This window comes from Triticum urartu, chromosome 6A (genome assembly GCF_056163025.1).
Source record: "Triticum urartu cultivar PI428250 chromosome 6A, HENAU_Tu73, whole genome shotgun sequence".
In the NCBI taxonomy this organism is placed as follows: domain Eukaryota; kingdom Viridiplantae; phylum Streptophyta; class Magnoliopsida; order Poales; family Poaceae; genus Triticum; species Triticum urartu.
In genome coordinates, this window is record NC_141878.1 from 579,518,679 (window position 1) to 579,536,578 (window position 17,900).

General features: G+C 46.4%; 2 protein-coding genes across 10 annotated transcripts; both read left to right on the forward strand.

Moving 5' to 3' along the window:
• Window positions 1-369: 369 nt before the first annotated feature.
• LOC125530081 (uncharacterized) lies at window positions 370-9,973 on the forward strand. Of its 9 annotated transcripts, none has more exons than XM_087528981.1 (11): window positions 372-551; window positions 650-864; window positions 1,911-2,021; window positions 2,101-4,382; window positions 5,122-5,194; window positions 5,336-5,826; window positions 5,917-6,013; window positions 7,839-8,040; window positions 8,583-8,689; window positions 9,331-9,482; window positions 9,578-9,973. In XM_087528981.1, exons 1-6 carry the CDS (start codon window positions 455-457, stop codon window positions 5,483-5,485), a joined length of 2,928 nt encoding a protein of 975 aa, XP_087385107.1. In that variant the 5' UTR covers window positions 372-454; the 3' UTR covers window positions 5,486-5,826; window positions 5,917-6,013; window positions 7,839-8,040; window positions 8,583-8,689; window positions 9,331-9,482; window positions 9,578-9,973. The 9 variants fall into 9 exon arrangements, with proteins under 9 accessions (XP_087385109.1, XP_087385111.1, XP_087385107.1 ...); XM_087528980.1 differs by having other exon boundaries at window positions 9,370-9,482; XM_087528979.1 differs by lacking the exon at window positions 9,331-9,482.
• Window positions 6,588-7,094, forward strand: LOC147966599 (uncharacterized). The gene has a single exon (XM_087530885.1). It carries the CDS (start codon window positions 6,588-6,590, stop codon window positions 7,092-7,094), a length of 507 nt encoding a protein of 168 aa, XP_087387011.1.
• Window positions 9,974-17,900: the final 7,927 nt, after the last annotated feature.

Below are 17,900 nucleotides of genomic sequence, written 5' to 3' on the forward strand. Positions count from 1 at the left end.
GTGCGGCGGGCGAGTAAATTGGGGATTTATCGAAGTTTCGCTCTCGTCGCCCGAGGAAAGGGAAGGGTGAGGGTGGGAGCGACACACCATCTTTTAGGTTTTCTTCTAGCTAGAACACATATATCCCTCGCATATCACAATTGAACCCCTGCAGGACAATGGAGGTACAACCATAATCCTAGGGGTCGTTTTCTCGGGCGAATCAACCATTTCAATCTAGAATTCTAACCCCGAGTCGTCAAATTTTTGTTTTAAAATGAAGATACACAAAGGCATCACGTATGCGGTAATTTAGGAAGGAAAAAACGAGTAAAACTGGCAAAAAAACCACACACATAGAAATCTGAAATCTCCATGCCGCGGCCAGGTGCTTCTATCTGATCTACGGAGTACTCCTAGGCAAAAAGCGGAGCATTTTTGCAGTTTTGCCCCTCAAACTCCTCCGGGTCTCTCAATGGCGTCCTCCTCCGCTCGCCGGCTCGCCGCCCACTGGCACTGGGTCGTCGACGCCCTCGCCGGCGACGAGGCCCTCGACTTCTCCCTCGTCCAAGGTAACACCATACCGTAAGAGGATCCCTCGCGTGCCCCGTTCGCCTCGACCCGACGCTTCCGGTCATCTCACCTAGGGTTGGTTATCGGTGCTCCGCAGCGCTGGTGGGCGCCTCGCCGGAGCCGCTCGCGGGCGCGCCGGAGGCAACGCGGGAGAGGCTCGCGCTCCGATGCCTGCAGGAGGTCGTCTCCGTCGCCGCCCAGGGCGAGGCCCCGGCTGCGGCGGCGGCGGCGGCGGGGGTGGGGGGCAGGACGATGCTTAGGGTTGATGCCGCCCGCTCCTGCGAGGAGTTGCTGCTGGAGCTACTCGGACAGGTATGCCGTGCTTCTGTTACCACGTGCACTCATTCTGGTTGTTCAGAATCTCTGATTTACCTGGTGACATTGAAGTAATATCTGTGTACTGGAGCATTTGAAGTTTCATCCAGGTTGAAATTATAGCATATCACAGGCTCATGGCATTTGGATAGAGTATCTGATTGCAGCCACACATTATCGTTTATCACAGTGAGTTGAAAGATAATAAAACCAGGGAAGTTTGTACAACTTGCATTTTGCTATACATATTGGATTTGTATTTCCTGGTGTTGATTAGATGTACCCCTGTAATATGGAAGAACAATTGGAGTTTTGTCGTGGGAGGTTGAAGGACTATAATATGGTGAATTAAATTTGAAGGATTACCTTGTTCACACGATTTGATAAGAATAGTACACTTTCGGATCATGTGTCTGTGATACATGCAGTCATTTCTCTGTAAGCAGAAAATGAAAGGTGGACAATTCAAGATGCAACATACCGTCGCTGCATTTACTGCTCAGTGATGTTGCGAGTTGAATTAAAATTTTCCCAGATCATGATGCAAACTCGACCAGAAATCATAATCTTGATTGCTTCTTGCAAATCATACTCTCATTCTGACTTGATTCTCCCGATGGCCGAAGTGTAGCCCTTCAGTTAAAAGTTGGAGATGACAGGCTTCGCTGTACAGCAACTGATATATCCCTAGCAATTATGTCTCAAGTCCTGCCAAGTGCCAATGGTGTTCTAGCTAGTTATACATTTATGATGTCCCCAAAGGTCAAAACAGCATCACTTTACAGATTAATAAATTCTTCAATTTGTGTAAGGAGCAGGGATGCGGCAGATGCCATGTTAGATATTTGCATCAGATAATTAGGCATGTGTTCTAATGGCTACACTTTTTTTTTTGTGCGACTAAGCTCTCCTATATTTTGCAAAATAATCATCATATGTTTTGGTGTCTTTAATATGTGGAAGCTAATACATGCTGCAGTTTAGTTAGTGCCTAGATGTTGATCTTTTTGAGGTTTTGCTTTACATGAATGTAACATGTGCAGGTTGGTAGTTCAGGAAGCCTGGAGAAAAATATGGTTCTGCCTTTTATCAAGGATATCCAAAAGTTTATATGTACCAAAACACCGGCTTTACCAGAAACTTCTTTTGAGTTGGTATGTGAAAACAGTTATTCTCAAAACTGAAAAAAAGGACTTGATTCACGTATGATTAAGCTTCTCGTTTTATGTTCAGCTTAGAGAAGTGATCCCAGATTTCGCATCTATGGTCCCACCGTCCCCAGTGCAGCAGGGTGGCAAGAACAATGGCAATGACCAGTCGTTCTGCAGCATCAGCCCTGATCATGTAAACACAGAGAGGCATGGGTGCCATACAGATAGTTCTGATTTTCAGCGACAGAAGGATCCTATGGAGCGAACTCCAGATTTGCATGAACCATCTAGGCTGTACAATAGGTGTTACGATCGCCCTCAAGAAGATACCATTGGTGTCAGTGTCAGGTCCGCACAAACGAGTCCAAGTAAAGATAGTAGAAAAATGTCCATTACAACTGAGCCTGCTTCAGCTAGCTGCAGTGCTGCTTTGCTCCGAAGTAATACTGAACTTATGTCAAAGCAGGATGCGGTGGAGACTACCATGTCCCAAGAAAAGAGTCCTACTACCATTCTTCAGCAAGAATCCTGTGGAGACAAGTACAGAAATCCATGCCACGATAATGATGGAGAGAGACCACATGGTGATGACACCAACATTCATTTATCAAAGAATCTCAGTCATGAAGGATTGACCATGCAGGCTATGGTGGCTCCAGATTCTGACAGAACTAATGCTTTATGGACAAATACATTTGAAACGAATCACTTGCCTGAGTTTGTTGCTGCAGATGTTACAGGCGTGATGACAGAATTACATGGCAGAAAAACCCAAAGGAATTCACTGCAACATGACAGTGGCGAGACAGCAGTTCAAGTTCTGGATGAGGGTAGTGCCAGGATTCAGCTAGTGGAAAAGGGTCCTGGTCATAATGAACTGAATCTGCAAACTGCTGGTGTTGTACCTTCTGTAAGCTGCAACAGGGCTGTTCAAGGAGATAAATCTGAAACCAACCTTCAACAAGAGAATGCTACAGGGCATTCTAAAATATTTGAGAAGAATGGCGTTAAGGCTCATCTCGAGGTCAGTTGTGCTGACAAAGCTAATCCAGCACTACTTGATGATGTCAACATCTTGGAAAATAATACATCCGGTGGTAGGCAGACTGCTCTAGATTCTCCTTGCTGCAATGTGCCGTCCTCTAGTCAGGATAAAGATGCCAATGGTTCCATCAAGGGCCTTACGGAGCAAGATTTGTGCATAAAATGTGGTAAAGATGGACAGTTGCTGAAATGTAGCAGCTGCTCATTAGCCGCCCATGATGGCTGTTTTGGTTCACCAGTGACTTTTGATGCTTCTGGCCAGTTTCATTGCCCTGTATGCTTCTATACTAAAGCTACCGAAGCATATCAAAAGGCTAAAAAAGCATATTTGGAAGCTAGGAAGAACCTATCTGCTTTCCTTGGCACAAAGCAATTCCCAAAGCTAGATGAACAATCTACTGGAAAACAACAAATAGCTACCAACAGCAAGGATCACTTGAATGAGTGTAATACATCCAAAAGGCAAGGTAACCATCAATCTGAAGCGGATAATCTTTCTCATATGGATGAAGAACCTAGTCTGCAGAGGAATAAGCAGAGAACAAATGATACAAGTGTTGCGTGTCCTGAGGATCAGTTGAATGGGTGTAATACATCCGAAAGGCAAGGTAACCATCAGTCTGAAGCTGACAACCTTTCTCATAAGGATGAAGAACCTGGTGAGCAGAGGAAGAAGCAGAAAACAAATGATACAAGTGATGCATGTCCTGAGGAGGATCAGTTGAATGGGTGTAATACTTCCAAAAGGCAAGGTAACAATAAGTCTAATGCATATAACCTTTCTCATAAGGATTTAGAACCTGGTCAGCAGAGGAAGCAGCAGAAGACAAATGCGACAAGTGATGCTTGTTGTGAGGAGGTAATCACTGAAAAGGCATCTTTTGGTCTGAATTCTAATATTGCACCAAATAAAGATTCTGTACTCCAAAATAAAAGAAAACAAGTTCATGTTACAGAGCATGAGCAGTCTGTGGAAAATGCAGAAGCCCATGAAGATGGTAACGGCAATTCATTTTGTGAACCGCAACATTCATCTCAGAACAGATGTAGTCCTGTTGTCAGTCAGAATGTTGAGGCTGATAAACATGTCAGTCTTACAACTTCTCATGAGTGTGAAAGTTCCGATGAAATAGAAGCTACGTCTTCAAATGATTCTGGCAAGCAGTTGTCACCCCTTTGGCGAAACATGAGACACCACAAAGCAAAATTTCAAGAAAAGGAGACTGTAGTATCAAAAAATTCTAAAAAGGCATTGGGATGCCAGGATCAGCACATGCCTTCACCATCAAGAAAACGGAAGTATGCACCACCCAAGCGTTAGTAAGTGTTAGGACGGTGCTTTATAAACACTTCTTTTCCTGATTCTATTCTTTGGATTAATTAAAAATGTCTTTGAGACTGATTAACCTAGAATTAAGTGACATTGAACATCTTTTTAGACTTGTGATAAAAGAGTTGTAGGGTGGATGTTTATGAGATCAAACCTACTGAGTCCCAGTGCTCTTGCAAAAGCACTTTCTATTATTCGAAGTTCTTAGTTCAACACCATAGATAGTATGGTGCTAATTAGCTTCATGATGATTGAATGTTGTATCTCTAGAGGAAGTGGCAACTCTATGTCATGATATTGATACAAGGTAAGTTGCCTCTGTATTCATGGTTAATTTCAAATTCAAGAGCTTTTGAGAACTCATGGTCAGAATGAAGTTACATACGGGATAGTGAAGTGAAGACTGTAGTTAACTGAATATGGTATTGAATGCTGGCATATATTAAGGCACGTTATTATTTTAAAGCAGTTTTGCACAAGCACAACTGGGCATTACTCTCGTCTGTGAGAGAATGCCTGCATTAAGATAATCTGCACACATAGAATGGTAGTGGAAATGTATATTTTGCTATTTTTCCCTATATTTCATTTAGAGTACTAATGTTTCTTAGCACGGAGTGCTATTCGGATGCTTTCCAGTTATTGTGAAATTTTCTGTATTTTGAAGTGTACAATTTAATAGCGTCCGTTTTTGTAATTCCAAAAACTGAGCCATATCTGTCTTTGCAGCTGTAATCCTGTTGCACCAGCTGGAAGGCGCTCAAAGCTCTGTTGGACAGAAGAAGAAGAGCAAGCTTTGAGGGTACGCATACCCACCCCAGGCTGTTAAATTTCATTACTTATGCTGAAATCTTGCACGACTGAACTTTCCTTGTTACCAATGTGTATGTACTCGTGTCCTTGCTAGCATACTAACATCAATTCATTGGCTATTCTGGCTCAGGATGCAATGTTAAAATTCACCCCAAAGGACGATGAGCTGATTCCATGGATTCAGATATTAGAATATGGTAGGAATGTGTTTCACAAGGCACGCCTCCCGAGTGATCTGAGAGTCAAATGGAGGAATATGAAGAAGAAATCAGAATCCTAGTATTGACTGGCCATCTGACACCTTATGCAGCAATTGTGCCATGTCTGCCTAACCCATTATTAACCTCCTCGAGCTAGCCACTTGTTCATCGGACACCTAATGCAGCAAAGGAGCAAGACGAGGAGGAGCTGGTGCTGGGGTTGGATATCACCTAGTCCTCAGGGGAGCAGCAAGAGTGAACGGAGCACGCGGCGGCCAAGGAGGCGCGTGGTGCAGCCGCCCAAGAAAGCCAGGAACGCGTCTGGTGGCGACAAGGAGCCCGATTTCCTCGGGGAGCCCTTCAACGCCGATGAGGCACGCACCAAGTGGCCACAACGCTACCAGCAAGGCCCCGCAAAGAGGTATGTACGCCGGTGTCTGTCCCGGATCTGGTCTCCGGCTTTTCCCTTCGGTGGGTGGTCTTGTGTTGAACCGTGTACGTTGTTGCACAGGCCAGATGAGGAGGACGACGTCATGGCGCGGTGCCAATACCGCTCTGCCAAGGTTGACGACGTAGTCTACACGCTGGGCGACGACGACTATGTCATGGTAACAGATCTACTCTGCATCTCCTGTTCCCTGGCTTTCTTCTACCAGAAAAATTCCCTGCATTTTCTGATTGCAAAATAAGTGTATCTGCAGGCTATCTATGCCATGACTGGTTGTAAGCCTGTTAAAAGTGCTTGCTCACTAGCTTAGGCCAACTCCACCGCGCGACCCTATCCTGTCCGGCCCCGTCCGTTTGGGGTAAAATGGACAAAGGAGGCGGCCCAGCGCGCGACGGCCCGGACCCATCTTGTCCTTTTTGTGTCCGGGCCGACCCATTTCGAGCGCAAACTTGCGCCGGGTTTGGGTCGCGACGGACACCAAACGGACGCACGCCTCGTCTGCGCCGGGGCCGCGTGGCAGGCGGCCACCTACCTCCCACCCGTCCACATCAATGCGCACGAGCAGGCGGCCCCACCTGTCATCCGCACGTTGAACGGTCGCCGTCCTTCTTTAAGTGGGAAGCGTGGACGGGTCGTCGTCCACACTGCCCCACGCCACCCCGCGGCCTCCTCGAAACCCGACAGCGCCGAACCCAAACCCTAGCCAAGAACTCGCCGGCCGGCCACCCGCAGCCATGGGCCTCTGGAACTACGGCCGCAAAGGCAAGCACGACCGCGAGGCTGGTTCCTCGTCGGGACGCCGTCGCGGCTCGGTGAAGAAAGAGGAGCCCGCGTCGCCATCGCCACCACGCCGGGTCCCCGCGCCGCCCGCCTTCTCCATCGCGCCCACGGCCGCCGGTGAGCGCGACCGGCACTACATCGAGGCGGCCGTCTACCGCCGTTATTGGGAGACGAGGACGCCGCTGCCCTGGAGCGACGTCCACCTCCCCAATAACTGGCACTTGTCGGCCGACCGCGTGCCGATCTCGCCCGTCCCGCAGAGCGGCCGTGCGCGCTGCCAGGAGATCGAGCGCCGCCGCTGCCTCCTCCCGGACGACCTCTACTACGACGAGAGGTACGCCCCCAACTCGACATTGTGGGACACGTGGCTCCGCGATGAGCACGACGTGCGGCGGGCGTCGTTCTTCGCCGGCACGTCGACGGGGCCGCGGCGGCCACGTGAGCCCCGAGCGGCTCCCTAGGCACGTGGGCGTACGCGGGTCCGCGGCCTGACGCCCACGCCGTCGCCGTCGCCATCTCCATCGCCATCCCCACCTCCTCGCATGACGGCGGAGGAGGAGGCCCGGCTCATAGCGCGTGTGCTGGAGGACTCCATGCACACGCACGACGAGCGCCAATGGGCGGACCTCGAGGCGACGATGGCCCTCTCCGCGGCCGGCGACGTCGCCATCCCCGAGCTGGAGATGGCGCCTCGGGAGGAGGTGGTGGAGGAGCCGCCGGTGGCCGCGTTCCACCCTGACTTGGTGGGCCAGGAGTGGAGCTGGTCGTGCTCCGCTGAGCAGATGGCGACCGCCCTGGGGGCCGTGAACTAGTGCCCCACGCCGCCGCGGTCGCCGGAGCGGGAGGCCTCGGCTCGGGAGGAAGTGGTGCAGGCACCACTGGCCACCTTGCAGCCCGCCGCCCCCGTGCACCACGGACCGCCGGCCCACCTGTGGACGCCGTTGGAATACGTCGACACCGGCGGCCAGTGAAGACGGCGACGGCCATGGCATCGACGGGCGCGGCAGGAGCGCGTGGGAGGCGTTTTTTTTTTTGGTTTTATGTTAATTATGAACTGGGCCGTTTAAGTGGACTGATAAACTGGGCCGTTTTGTGGCCGTAACCCCTAGATATATGTTTTATGTTTTTTTAACTGCGTTTATTTACTTTTTTAGTCATTTCATTTAAGTTTTTAATTTTTTTTTATTCACGTCCACCCCGGACAGGTTTTGGGGTGCGGCCGCGCGTTGGGCGCACCCACGACCCATCGGACAAACGCGGACATGGGCGAACCCATCGGCGCCCCGAAGGGACAAAATCCGGCCAAACCGGACGTCCGTTTGGGGTCGCGCGGTGGAGTTGGCCTTAGCGTGTTCTCCCTGAACTTCAAATACACCGAGGAAGTCTGCTTTCCTCCGTGAAACTCATGTACTTGTATTCTGTTGCTTCGTTCGTTCATTGTAGCACGGGGGAAACCCTTGTTTTTGTAAAATAATACTCCCTCTGTAAAGAAATATAAGAGTATTTAGATAACTAAAGTAGTGATCTAAATCCTCTTATATTTCTTTACAGAGGGAGTAGTAATTGCTCCGCTTGCATAGAATAGCTACTGTTTACATCTGTATACAGATGGCTTGACACATGCATAAAGATGCTCCCGATAGGATTTGAAGCGGGGTAGTTTAGAACATTTGGATTTTCTTACAAAGGCTCTATTCATTTCTGGCATTATGATTTTTCGATTGTATGATGGATGCTCTAAATGTTGCTTAACCTGGACCTAACTTGCAAAGTTAGTACTTGTTTACACCCTGTTCTTCACTGCAAACTTATATGAATCTATGGCTCTTTATCCAAAAAGTTCCACTTTGATTAAAATGCGTAAAGATCAGATAGTTGAGCTCTTATATTGCTATCACTCTTTATAATCACTGTATCTTAAATCGTTGTTTTCTTTTGCCATTCACAAGCTGGGGAAAATGAGGCTGATTACATTGGCCGAATAACTGAGTTCTTTGAGGGTACCGACCAGTGCCACTACTTTACATGTCGTTGGTTCTTTCTTCCAGAGGACAAGGTGCGTATTGATTAAGCGTTGTGGTAGTATGCACTGTCTGTACTGATAGCATAGAACTAATAGTTATCTTGTACTCCCTCCATTCCAAAATAGATGACTCAACTTTGTACTAACTTTAGTACAAAGTTAGTACAAAGTTGGGTCATCTATTTTGGAACGGAGGGAGTAGGTGATATCCAGAACCAAGCTTGTCCAAATGTACGTGCGTTCTCCGTGAGGAAAGAACGATAATGTGCTCCGAATGTAGGTGTATGTTCAAAACTTGGTTAGAACACGCGCGCGCAACACACACACATACATTAGTATTTGATTTGGTGAGATGTATCAAATTAATAGTCATTAGCTGAATATATAATATAATTTGATAAGATTCACCAAATCTTGTACTTTTACTGTATATGTATTCGGTTAATGAATACTAATTTAATACTCCCTCTGTTCACTTATATAAGACGTTTTAGCAAATTCAGACAGTGTACTAAACAGTTCAAACCCAGCTGTCTGAAACGCCTTATAAAAACGAACGGAGGGAGTACATATCATCAAATCAAATAAACATAATATATAAATGTGTTAATTCACTTATTGGCTATTCATTTCATTAGATTCACCAAATCTTGTACTTTAATGTGGTGAATCAGCTATAAAAAGCCTTGCCCATTTCGTTTGTTCTCCTCCAGAACTCACAAATCACACAACAATCGACAACTCTCTCCTTAAACACTGCAACTAGTTAAGATGAGGACTACACATGTGTTGTTTCTGGCCCTCGCCTTACTCATGCTAGCATCAGGTACTCATTTGTTCTTGTAATACATTTCTGCACAGTTTCATCCAACAAATAATGGCCATGTTGTGACCATCCTTTTCTTCATGGAGATTTTGCAGATGTGGTAACAGAGGCGTCAATGGATGATAGCGTTAAAATCTTGAGGTGTGCGGCAACCAGTATACCATCACCACAGCCATGTGACAACTTCACTTGCGAACTGGCATGCTTCAACCTTATAAAGCTGCCCAAACAAGGAAAGTGTACTGATTTCCAATGTAAGTGCATGATATGCGAAGACACCTCTCCACTATAATGACAAGTGGGTGGAAACTAGCTAAGGTAGGATGACATGTTCAATGGAATGATGCGAGGAAATCGAAAATGGTATAGCAGCATGGTTGTTCACTAATAATCGACATATTATGAAGAATGATGGATTTGATCTAGCTTCTTGAATGATCTAAAATTATGAAGCTATTGCTACATAATGTTTATGTGTATTTCTTCGGGCATATTATGTTCGAATATTTGGGCTTGGCCCAATAGCTAAATCCTAATAAATCTCAAAGGCCAATGAATAAATGCAAGAGTGGAGCTGCAATCTTTAATCCCACGCCGCAAGTGGAGGTCGTGTGAGACCAACTTATATAGTGGAGTCTCCCCGCTGAAGTACCTAGTGGGCCTTGGATCCCAATGGACCTGAATTGAAAATAATAATTTAGAAAATTCAAAAAGAGTCAAAAATTCCTGAAGCCTTTTGGAATCAAACATGATCAGGTATTACACTCAGTGTGAAAAGTTTTGTGAAGTAATAGCTTTGAGCCTTTGACCGACTCCATGGCCAAGAAAACAAAATTGCGAGTACAAAAAGTGTGAATAGTAATTTTTATGTAGTGTTGATTTTTTTCCGCCCAGAATATCATGACAGCCATTCATTCTCCAAACTTTTCACATGAGTGTAACACTTGATCATCTTTGATTCCAAAAAGTTTCAGGAAATTTCGACTCTTTTTGAATTTTGTATTTACAGATCAAGCGGCCTAGCTTCTTGAACTATACTATAAAATTATGAAGCTATGCTACATAAGGTTTGTGTGTACTTTCTATCATGATCCCGGTAGTTACAGATCAAGCGGGACATCTCTCACAAGTTCCAGGAACAACTCTCTACACCACGGGGAACAATTCTCACCTTTCACAGGAACAAGTACAGAGAGAGGAGGGATTCGAGAGGGGAAGAGAGGAAGGCATGTGCTGTTGATCTGGCTTCGTCTGAAACAACACTCTCATCTTCTTCAGTTTCAGAGAACAGTGTGTTTTGGGTGGTGTGTTCGTTTGGATGGGTGGTGTGTTTGTTTGAATGGACGGCGTTGGAGATGCCCTGAGCGGTGCGTGGATAAGAAAATGGTCTAATTATATCTCATCTAGACGTGAGATAATACCTTACATCTATCGTATGACGTCGGCACTGTTTGTGGCCCCTTTTTGTTTGTTTCTCTTTTGTTTGTCTTGGGCCTATTTGCTTGTCTCGATTTTTTTGTTTGGTTGTGCGACTCCTGGGCGTTGCATCTAACTGTCACGCGCCGCACGGGGAGCCCCCCTCTATTTCTTCTAGGCCAAATAGGCTTATATACCAGAAGACGGGCACCGGAGACTGGTCAGGGGCCCGCTACCCACCAGGGTGCGCCAGGGGGGGGGGGGTACCCTGGTGCCTAGTGGGCTCCTGGGTGGCCCCCTCTGGTATTTCTTTTCTCCGGTAATTTTTATATATTCCAAAATAAATCTCCGTAATATTTCAGCTCATTTGGAGATGTGCAAAATAGGTATCTCTGACATAGCTTTTTTAGGTCCAAAATTCTAGTTGCCGGCAATCTCCCTCTTTGTGTAAACCTTGCATATTATGAGAGAAAATGCATTATAATTACTCCATAAAGTGTTATATTGATCGAACCCACTATAAATAATAGTAGGAAAATATGATGCAAAATGGACGTATCAGAGGTGATGACATGTTGTGTGATCATGCACAACATGATCATCAAGGATGAGGGTGACGATGCTACCGTAGCTATGGAATTTGAGAACATTGGTGATCATATCCAACTTTCGGACCAGAATCCGGCCACATTTGAGGAGTTTATTCAAATGCATCAACAAATTTGGCATCGACAAACTCACGAGCAACTGAAGGAAGATCTGATTGAGCATCAGTGAGTGGTGAAAGAGGATAACCATGTTGGGGTGTGATATTTGAACTTTTTAAAATTTGAACTAGTGCTGCATGCGGCTATTTGAATGTCAGTACCCTTTGCATGCGGCTATTTGATCGTGCGGACATGAAAAATAATGAGAAAGGCCGGATGTATGCGGCTAAGGTTGGCTGGCGTCCTCCCGCATCTGTGTCCACGGACTGGGGCCCCTGTTCGTGCACGGATGCGGAAGGAAATTTACGGGTTGCTGTTGAAGATGCCCTTATAGTTCGAAGAGTCACCTCATGACCATAAAAAAGAACCAGGGGTTATCTCTCTCCACCGACACTCTCAATTCTCTCTTATGTTCTTTTTCATCAATTAACGAGTGATCTCAACACGCAACTGGCCATACCCGTGATTTATCTTACCCAACTATATGTCCATTTTCACATTAACTCAGTTGATCTGGTTTGCAAGTCCACCCAACATGTAACTAGGAAATTGTTTTTTTGTCTCAGTTAGAACTCTCCCTCGACATACAACTGGGGTCGTCATTTTTTCCCAATTACAAGTCCACCGTCAATACGTAACTGGAACTATCAGTTGTAAGTCCACCTTCATCACGCAACTGAGGTAAAACCTTTTTTTCAATTGCAAGTCCATCTCGACTCGCAGCTGGGGTCTGACCTTTATTTTCTCACATACAAGTGCACCCTTGACTAACAACTGCGTCTCGTCATTTTTTGTCGCAGTTTCAAGTCCACCTTTGACTCACGAGTCAAGCCCGACTTTTTTGTCCCAATTGCAAGTCAACCCTCGACTCGCAACTGGGGTCCGACATTTTTCCCAGTTATAGTCCCACCCTCGACTCGCAACTGGGCCCCGACATTTTTTCCTAGTTGCAAGTCCAACCTCGACTCGCAACTGGGGCCCGACCTTTTTTTTCCAAGTTGCAAGTACATCCTCGACTCGTTATTGGGACCCGACATTTTTTTCCTAGTCGCAAGTACAGGCTCGACTAGTAATTGAAGGCCAACCTTTTTATGTCCCAGTGGCAAGTCCACCCTCCACTCGCAACTGAGACCCGATATATTTTTGTCCGAGTGGCAAATCTACCCTCGACTCGCAACTTGGTCCCGACCTTTTTTGTCCCTGATGCAATTCCACTCTCGACTCGGAACTACGGCCCGATCATATTTTTTGTCCCATTTGCAAGTCCACCCTTGACTTGCAACTGGGGCCCAACCTTTTTTCGTCACAGTTGCAAGTCCACTCTCGACTCACAACTGAGGCCCGACCTTTTTATGTCCTAGTTGCAAGTCCACCATCGACTCGGACCTGGGGTCCAACATTTTTTTGCCCAAGTTGCAAGTCCACCCTCCACTCGCAACTAGGGCCCGAGCTTTTTATGTCCTAGTTGCAAGTCCACCCTTGACTCGCAACTGGGCCCAATCTTTTTTTGTCCCAGTTGCAAGTCCACCCACGACTCACAACTGGGGCCAACCTTTTTTGTACCAGTTACAAGTTCACCCTCGACTCTCATCTCGGGTCTAACCTCTTTTTTGTCCCGGTTGCAAGTCCAAACCCAACTCTCAACTAGGGCCCGTCCTTTTTTAATCCCAATTGTGAGTCCACTCTCGACTTGCAACTAGGGTCCGGCCTTTTTGTATCAGTTGCAAGTCCATTCTTGACAGGGAACAATCCGAAGATGCGCCGATCCAAGTAGCTAGGATACATTTTGTTCTTCATGTTTTTTCTGTTTTTTTCTTTTATCATTTTTTGCTTCATTGTTTTCCTCTCCTTTTATCTTTTTCCTATTTTTCAAATGTCGATCGCATTTTTTTGTTTTTTCTGATTCTTTTTCCATAAATTAACAATTTTTAGAATTTTTTCCAAAATTCATAAATTTTCTTCATTTAAAAAAAATCATGTTTATAAAAAATTAGAATTTTCAAAACGTGTTCATGTTTTAAAAAAATTGTTTGTGTTTTTTTCAAAACAAGTTCAAATTGTTTGAGACAATGTTCACATTTCCAAAACTTGTTTGCAAATTTTTAAAAACGTTCAGCTTACGAAAATGTTTGTTTGCAATTTTTTAAAATGTTCAACTTCAAGAAGGCTTCGGCTGATACGAAAACATTCAGCTTACGAAAATACAAGAGCAGGCGTTCCAGTCCAACCCGGCGTGCGCCGCCCAGTCGCTAACGTCAAGAAGGCTTCGGCTGATACCACGACGTCGAGTGCCCATAACTGTTCACGCGTAGTTGGTTAGTGCGTATAGGCCAGTGGCCAGACTCAGATCAGATACCCAGATCTCGTTAAGCGTGTTAATTAAATTAACCGCGGACGCCGACCAGGGCCAGGCCCACCTCTCTCCTAGGTGGTCTCAACCTACCCTATCACTCTGCCACAAAGGTTCACTCAGAGGGCCGTCAGGACAAACGTCCTTTCGGACCCAATCCGTGAATCACTCGCGGGTACTCTATGAGCCGACCCGACTTTAGTCACCACATGTATCATGTATAAAGTATATAGTATATACCCGTGATCACCTCCCGAGTGATCACAGCCCGATAGTATAGCATGGTAGACGGACAAGAAAGTAGGGCCACTGATGGAATATTAGCATCCTATACTAAGCATTTAGGATTGCATGTAAGGAAACAGCAGTAGTAGCAACGACAGGCTATGCATCAGAATAGGATTAATGAAAAGCAGTAACATGGTACACTACTCTAATGCAAGCAGTAGAGAGAAGAATAGGCGATATCTGGTGATCAAGGAGGGGTTGCCTGGTTGCTCTGGCAAGTAGGGGTCGTCAACAACGTAGTCGACCAGGGCACCAGCAGCGGCCTCAGTCTCGTAGTCTACAGGAGAGAAGAGGGGGAATAAACAATGAATACAATGCAAACAGATGCATATCGATGCATGACATGACAAGTGATGGTGCAGGTGTGCCCTAACGCAGTAAGAGGTGATACCGGCGAAGGGGGAAACATCCGGGAAAGTATCCCCGGTGTTTCGCATTTTTTGACAGATGGACCGGAGGGGGAAAGTTGTTTGTTCGCTATGCTAGGGATGTGTGGCGGACGAACGGGTTGCGTATTCAGATTCATATCGTCGTTCTGAGCAACTTTCATGTACAAAGTTTTTCCATCCGAGCTACGGTTTATTTTATATTAATTTAAAAAGATTTTAAATAATTTTAGGATTTATTTAATTATTTTAAATCAACATTATCCAGAATAGTGTTTGCTGACGTCAGCAATCAACAGGGTGTTGACTTAGTCAAACTAACGTGTGGGTCCCACATGTAATACTCTGTTAACTAATTAACCAAATTAATTAGTTCTAAATAATAGATTAGTTAGGTTAATCAATTAATTAGGCTAATCTAATCAGGATTAATTAAGTTAATTAATTTAATTATTATTTATTTATTTTTTTATAACTTTTTTTATCAAAAACATTCTGGGCAGGGGCCCACTTGTCATTGGCCCTAGGGGCCTTGGCGGGTTTGGTCGCTAGTGGGCGTGGGCGCCAACTCGCCCGACAGGGCGCTGCGGCCAGCGGTGAAGGGGGCCGGCGTGAGGTCCGGCGTCGGCGACCGTGGCCGGAGCGAGGCGGCGCGGCGAGGCCAGCCGGAGCGAAGGGCCGCGGGCCGCGCGAGCGCAGGGGGGCTGCGGGCGGTGCGGTGGGCGGAGCAGGGGCGAGCTACGATGGTGACGACAGCGCGCAGCACGGCAGAGCAGCAGAGCGGCAGCGGAGGCGGGGAGCGAGGCGAGGAGTAGTGGGGAACGGCGCGGCCGCCGGAGAAGGAGGGGAGGGCGTCGGGGTCGAAGTGGGACGGCAGGGCCGCTGGCCACGGCGAGCTAGGCAGGGGGCGGGGCGAAGGGCGCGGGGCCTCCGAGCGGCGCCGCGGCGCAGTGGCCGGAGCCGAGCGGCGGCGGCACAGCCCGCGGGCAGGGCGGTGCGGAGCTAGGCGAGCGCGGGTGAAAGCGGCTGCGAGCGTGCAGGCCAGCGAGGCCGCAGCAGCGGGCGGAGCACAGCCGCGGACACGGTGACCGCGGGCGCGAGCAGGGCAAGTGCGTGATGAGCAGGGGGAGCGAAGGGAGGTGGGGTTGGCGCCCACGCCCACTAGCGACCAAACCCGCCAAGGCCCCTAGGGCCAATGACAAGTGGGCCCCTGCCCAGAATGTTTTTGATAAAAAAGTTATAAAAAAATAAATAAATAATAATTAAATTAATTAACTTAATTAATCCTGATTAGATTAGCCTAATTAATTGATTAACCTAACTAATTTATTATTTAGAACTAATTAATTTGGTTAATTAGTTAACAGAGTATGACATGTGGGACCCACACGTTAGTTTGACTAAGTCAACACCCCGTTGATTGCTGACGTCAGCAAACACTATTCTGGATAATGTTGATTTAAAATAATTAAATAAATCCTAAAATTATTTAAAATCTTTTTAAATTAATATAAAATAAACCGTTGCTCGGATGGAAAACTTTGTACATGAAAGTTGCTCAGAACGGCGATATGAATCTGAATACGCAACCCGTTCGTCCGCCACACATCCCTAGCATAGCGAACAAACAACTTTCCCCCTCCGGTCCATCTGTCAAAAAATGCGAAACACCGGGGATACTTTCCCGGATGTTTCCCCCTTCGCCGGTATCACCTCTTACTGCGTTAGGGCACACCTGGCACCATCACTTGTCATGTCATGCATCGATATGCATCTGTTTGCATTGTATTCATTGTTTATTCCCCCTCTTCTCTCCTGTAGACTACGAGACTGAGGCCGCTGCTGGTGCCCCGGTCGACTACGTTGTTGACGACCCCTACTTGCCAGAGCAACCAGGCAACCCCCCCTTGATCACCAGATATCGTATATTCTTCTCTCTACTGCTTGCATTAGAGTAGTATACCATGTTACTGCTTTTCATTAATCCTATTCTGATGCATAGCCTATCCTTGCTACTACTGCTGTTACCTTACATGCAATCCTAAATGCTTAGTATAGGATGCTAATATTCCATCAGTGGCCCTACTTTCTTGTCCGTCTACCATGCTATACTATCGGGCCGTGATCACTCGGGAGGTGATCACGGGTATATACTATATACTTTATACATGATACATGTGGTGACTAAAGTCGGGTCGGCTCATAGAGTACCCGCGAGTGATTCACGGATTGGGTCCGAAAGGACGTTTGTCCTGACGGCCCTCTGAGTGAACCTTTGTGGCAGAGTGATAGGGTAGGTTGAGACCACCTAGGAGAGAGGTGGGCCTGGCCCTGGTCGGCGTCCGCGGTTAATTTAATTAACACGCTTAACGAGATCTGGGTATCTGATCTGAGTCTGGCCACTGGCCTATACGCACTAACCAACTACGCGTGAACAGTTATGGGCACTCGACGTCGTGGTATCAGCCGAAGCCTTCTTGACGTTAGCGACTGGGCGGCGCACGCCGGGTTGGACTGGAACGCCTGCTCTTGTATTTTCGTAAGCTGAATGTTTTCGTATCAGCCGAAGCCTTCTTGAAGTTGAACATTTTAAAAAATTGCAAACAAACATTTTCGTAAGCTGAACGTTTTTAAAAATTTGCAAACAAGTTTTGGAAATGCGAACATTGTCTCAAACAATTTGAACTTGTTTTGAAAAAAACACAAACAATTTTTTTAAAACATGAACACGTTTTGAAAATTCTAATTTTTTATAAACATGATTTTTTTAAATGAAGAAAATTTATGAATTTTGGAAAAAATTCTAAAACTTGTTAATTTATGGAAAAAGAATCAGAAAAAACAAAAAAATGCGATCGACATTTGAAAAATAGGAAAAAGATAAAAGGAGAGGAAAACAATGAAGCAAAAAATGATAAAAGAAAAAAACAGAAAAAACATGAAGAACAAAATGTATCCTAGCTACTTGGATCGGCGCATCTTCGGATTGTTCCCTGTCAAGAATGGACTTGCAACTGATACAAAAAGGCCGGACCCTAGTTGCAAGTCGAGAGTGGACTCACAATTGGGATTAAAAAAGGACGGGCCCTAGTTGAGAGTTGGGTTTGGACTTGCAACCGGGACAAAAAAGAGGTTAGACCCGAGATGAGAGTCGAGGGTGAACTTGTAACTGGTACAAAAAAGGTTGGCCCCAGTTGTGAGTCGTGGGTGGACTTGCAACTGGGACAAAAAAAGATTGGGCCCAGTTGTGAGTCAAGGGTGGACTTGCAAC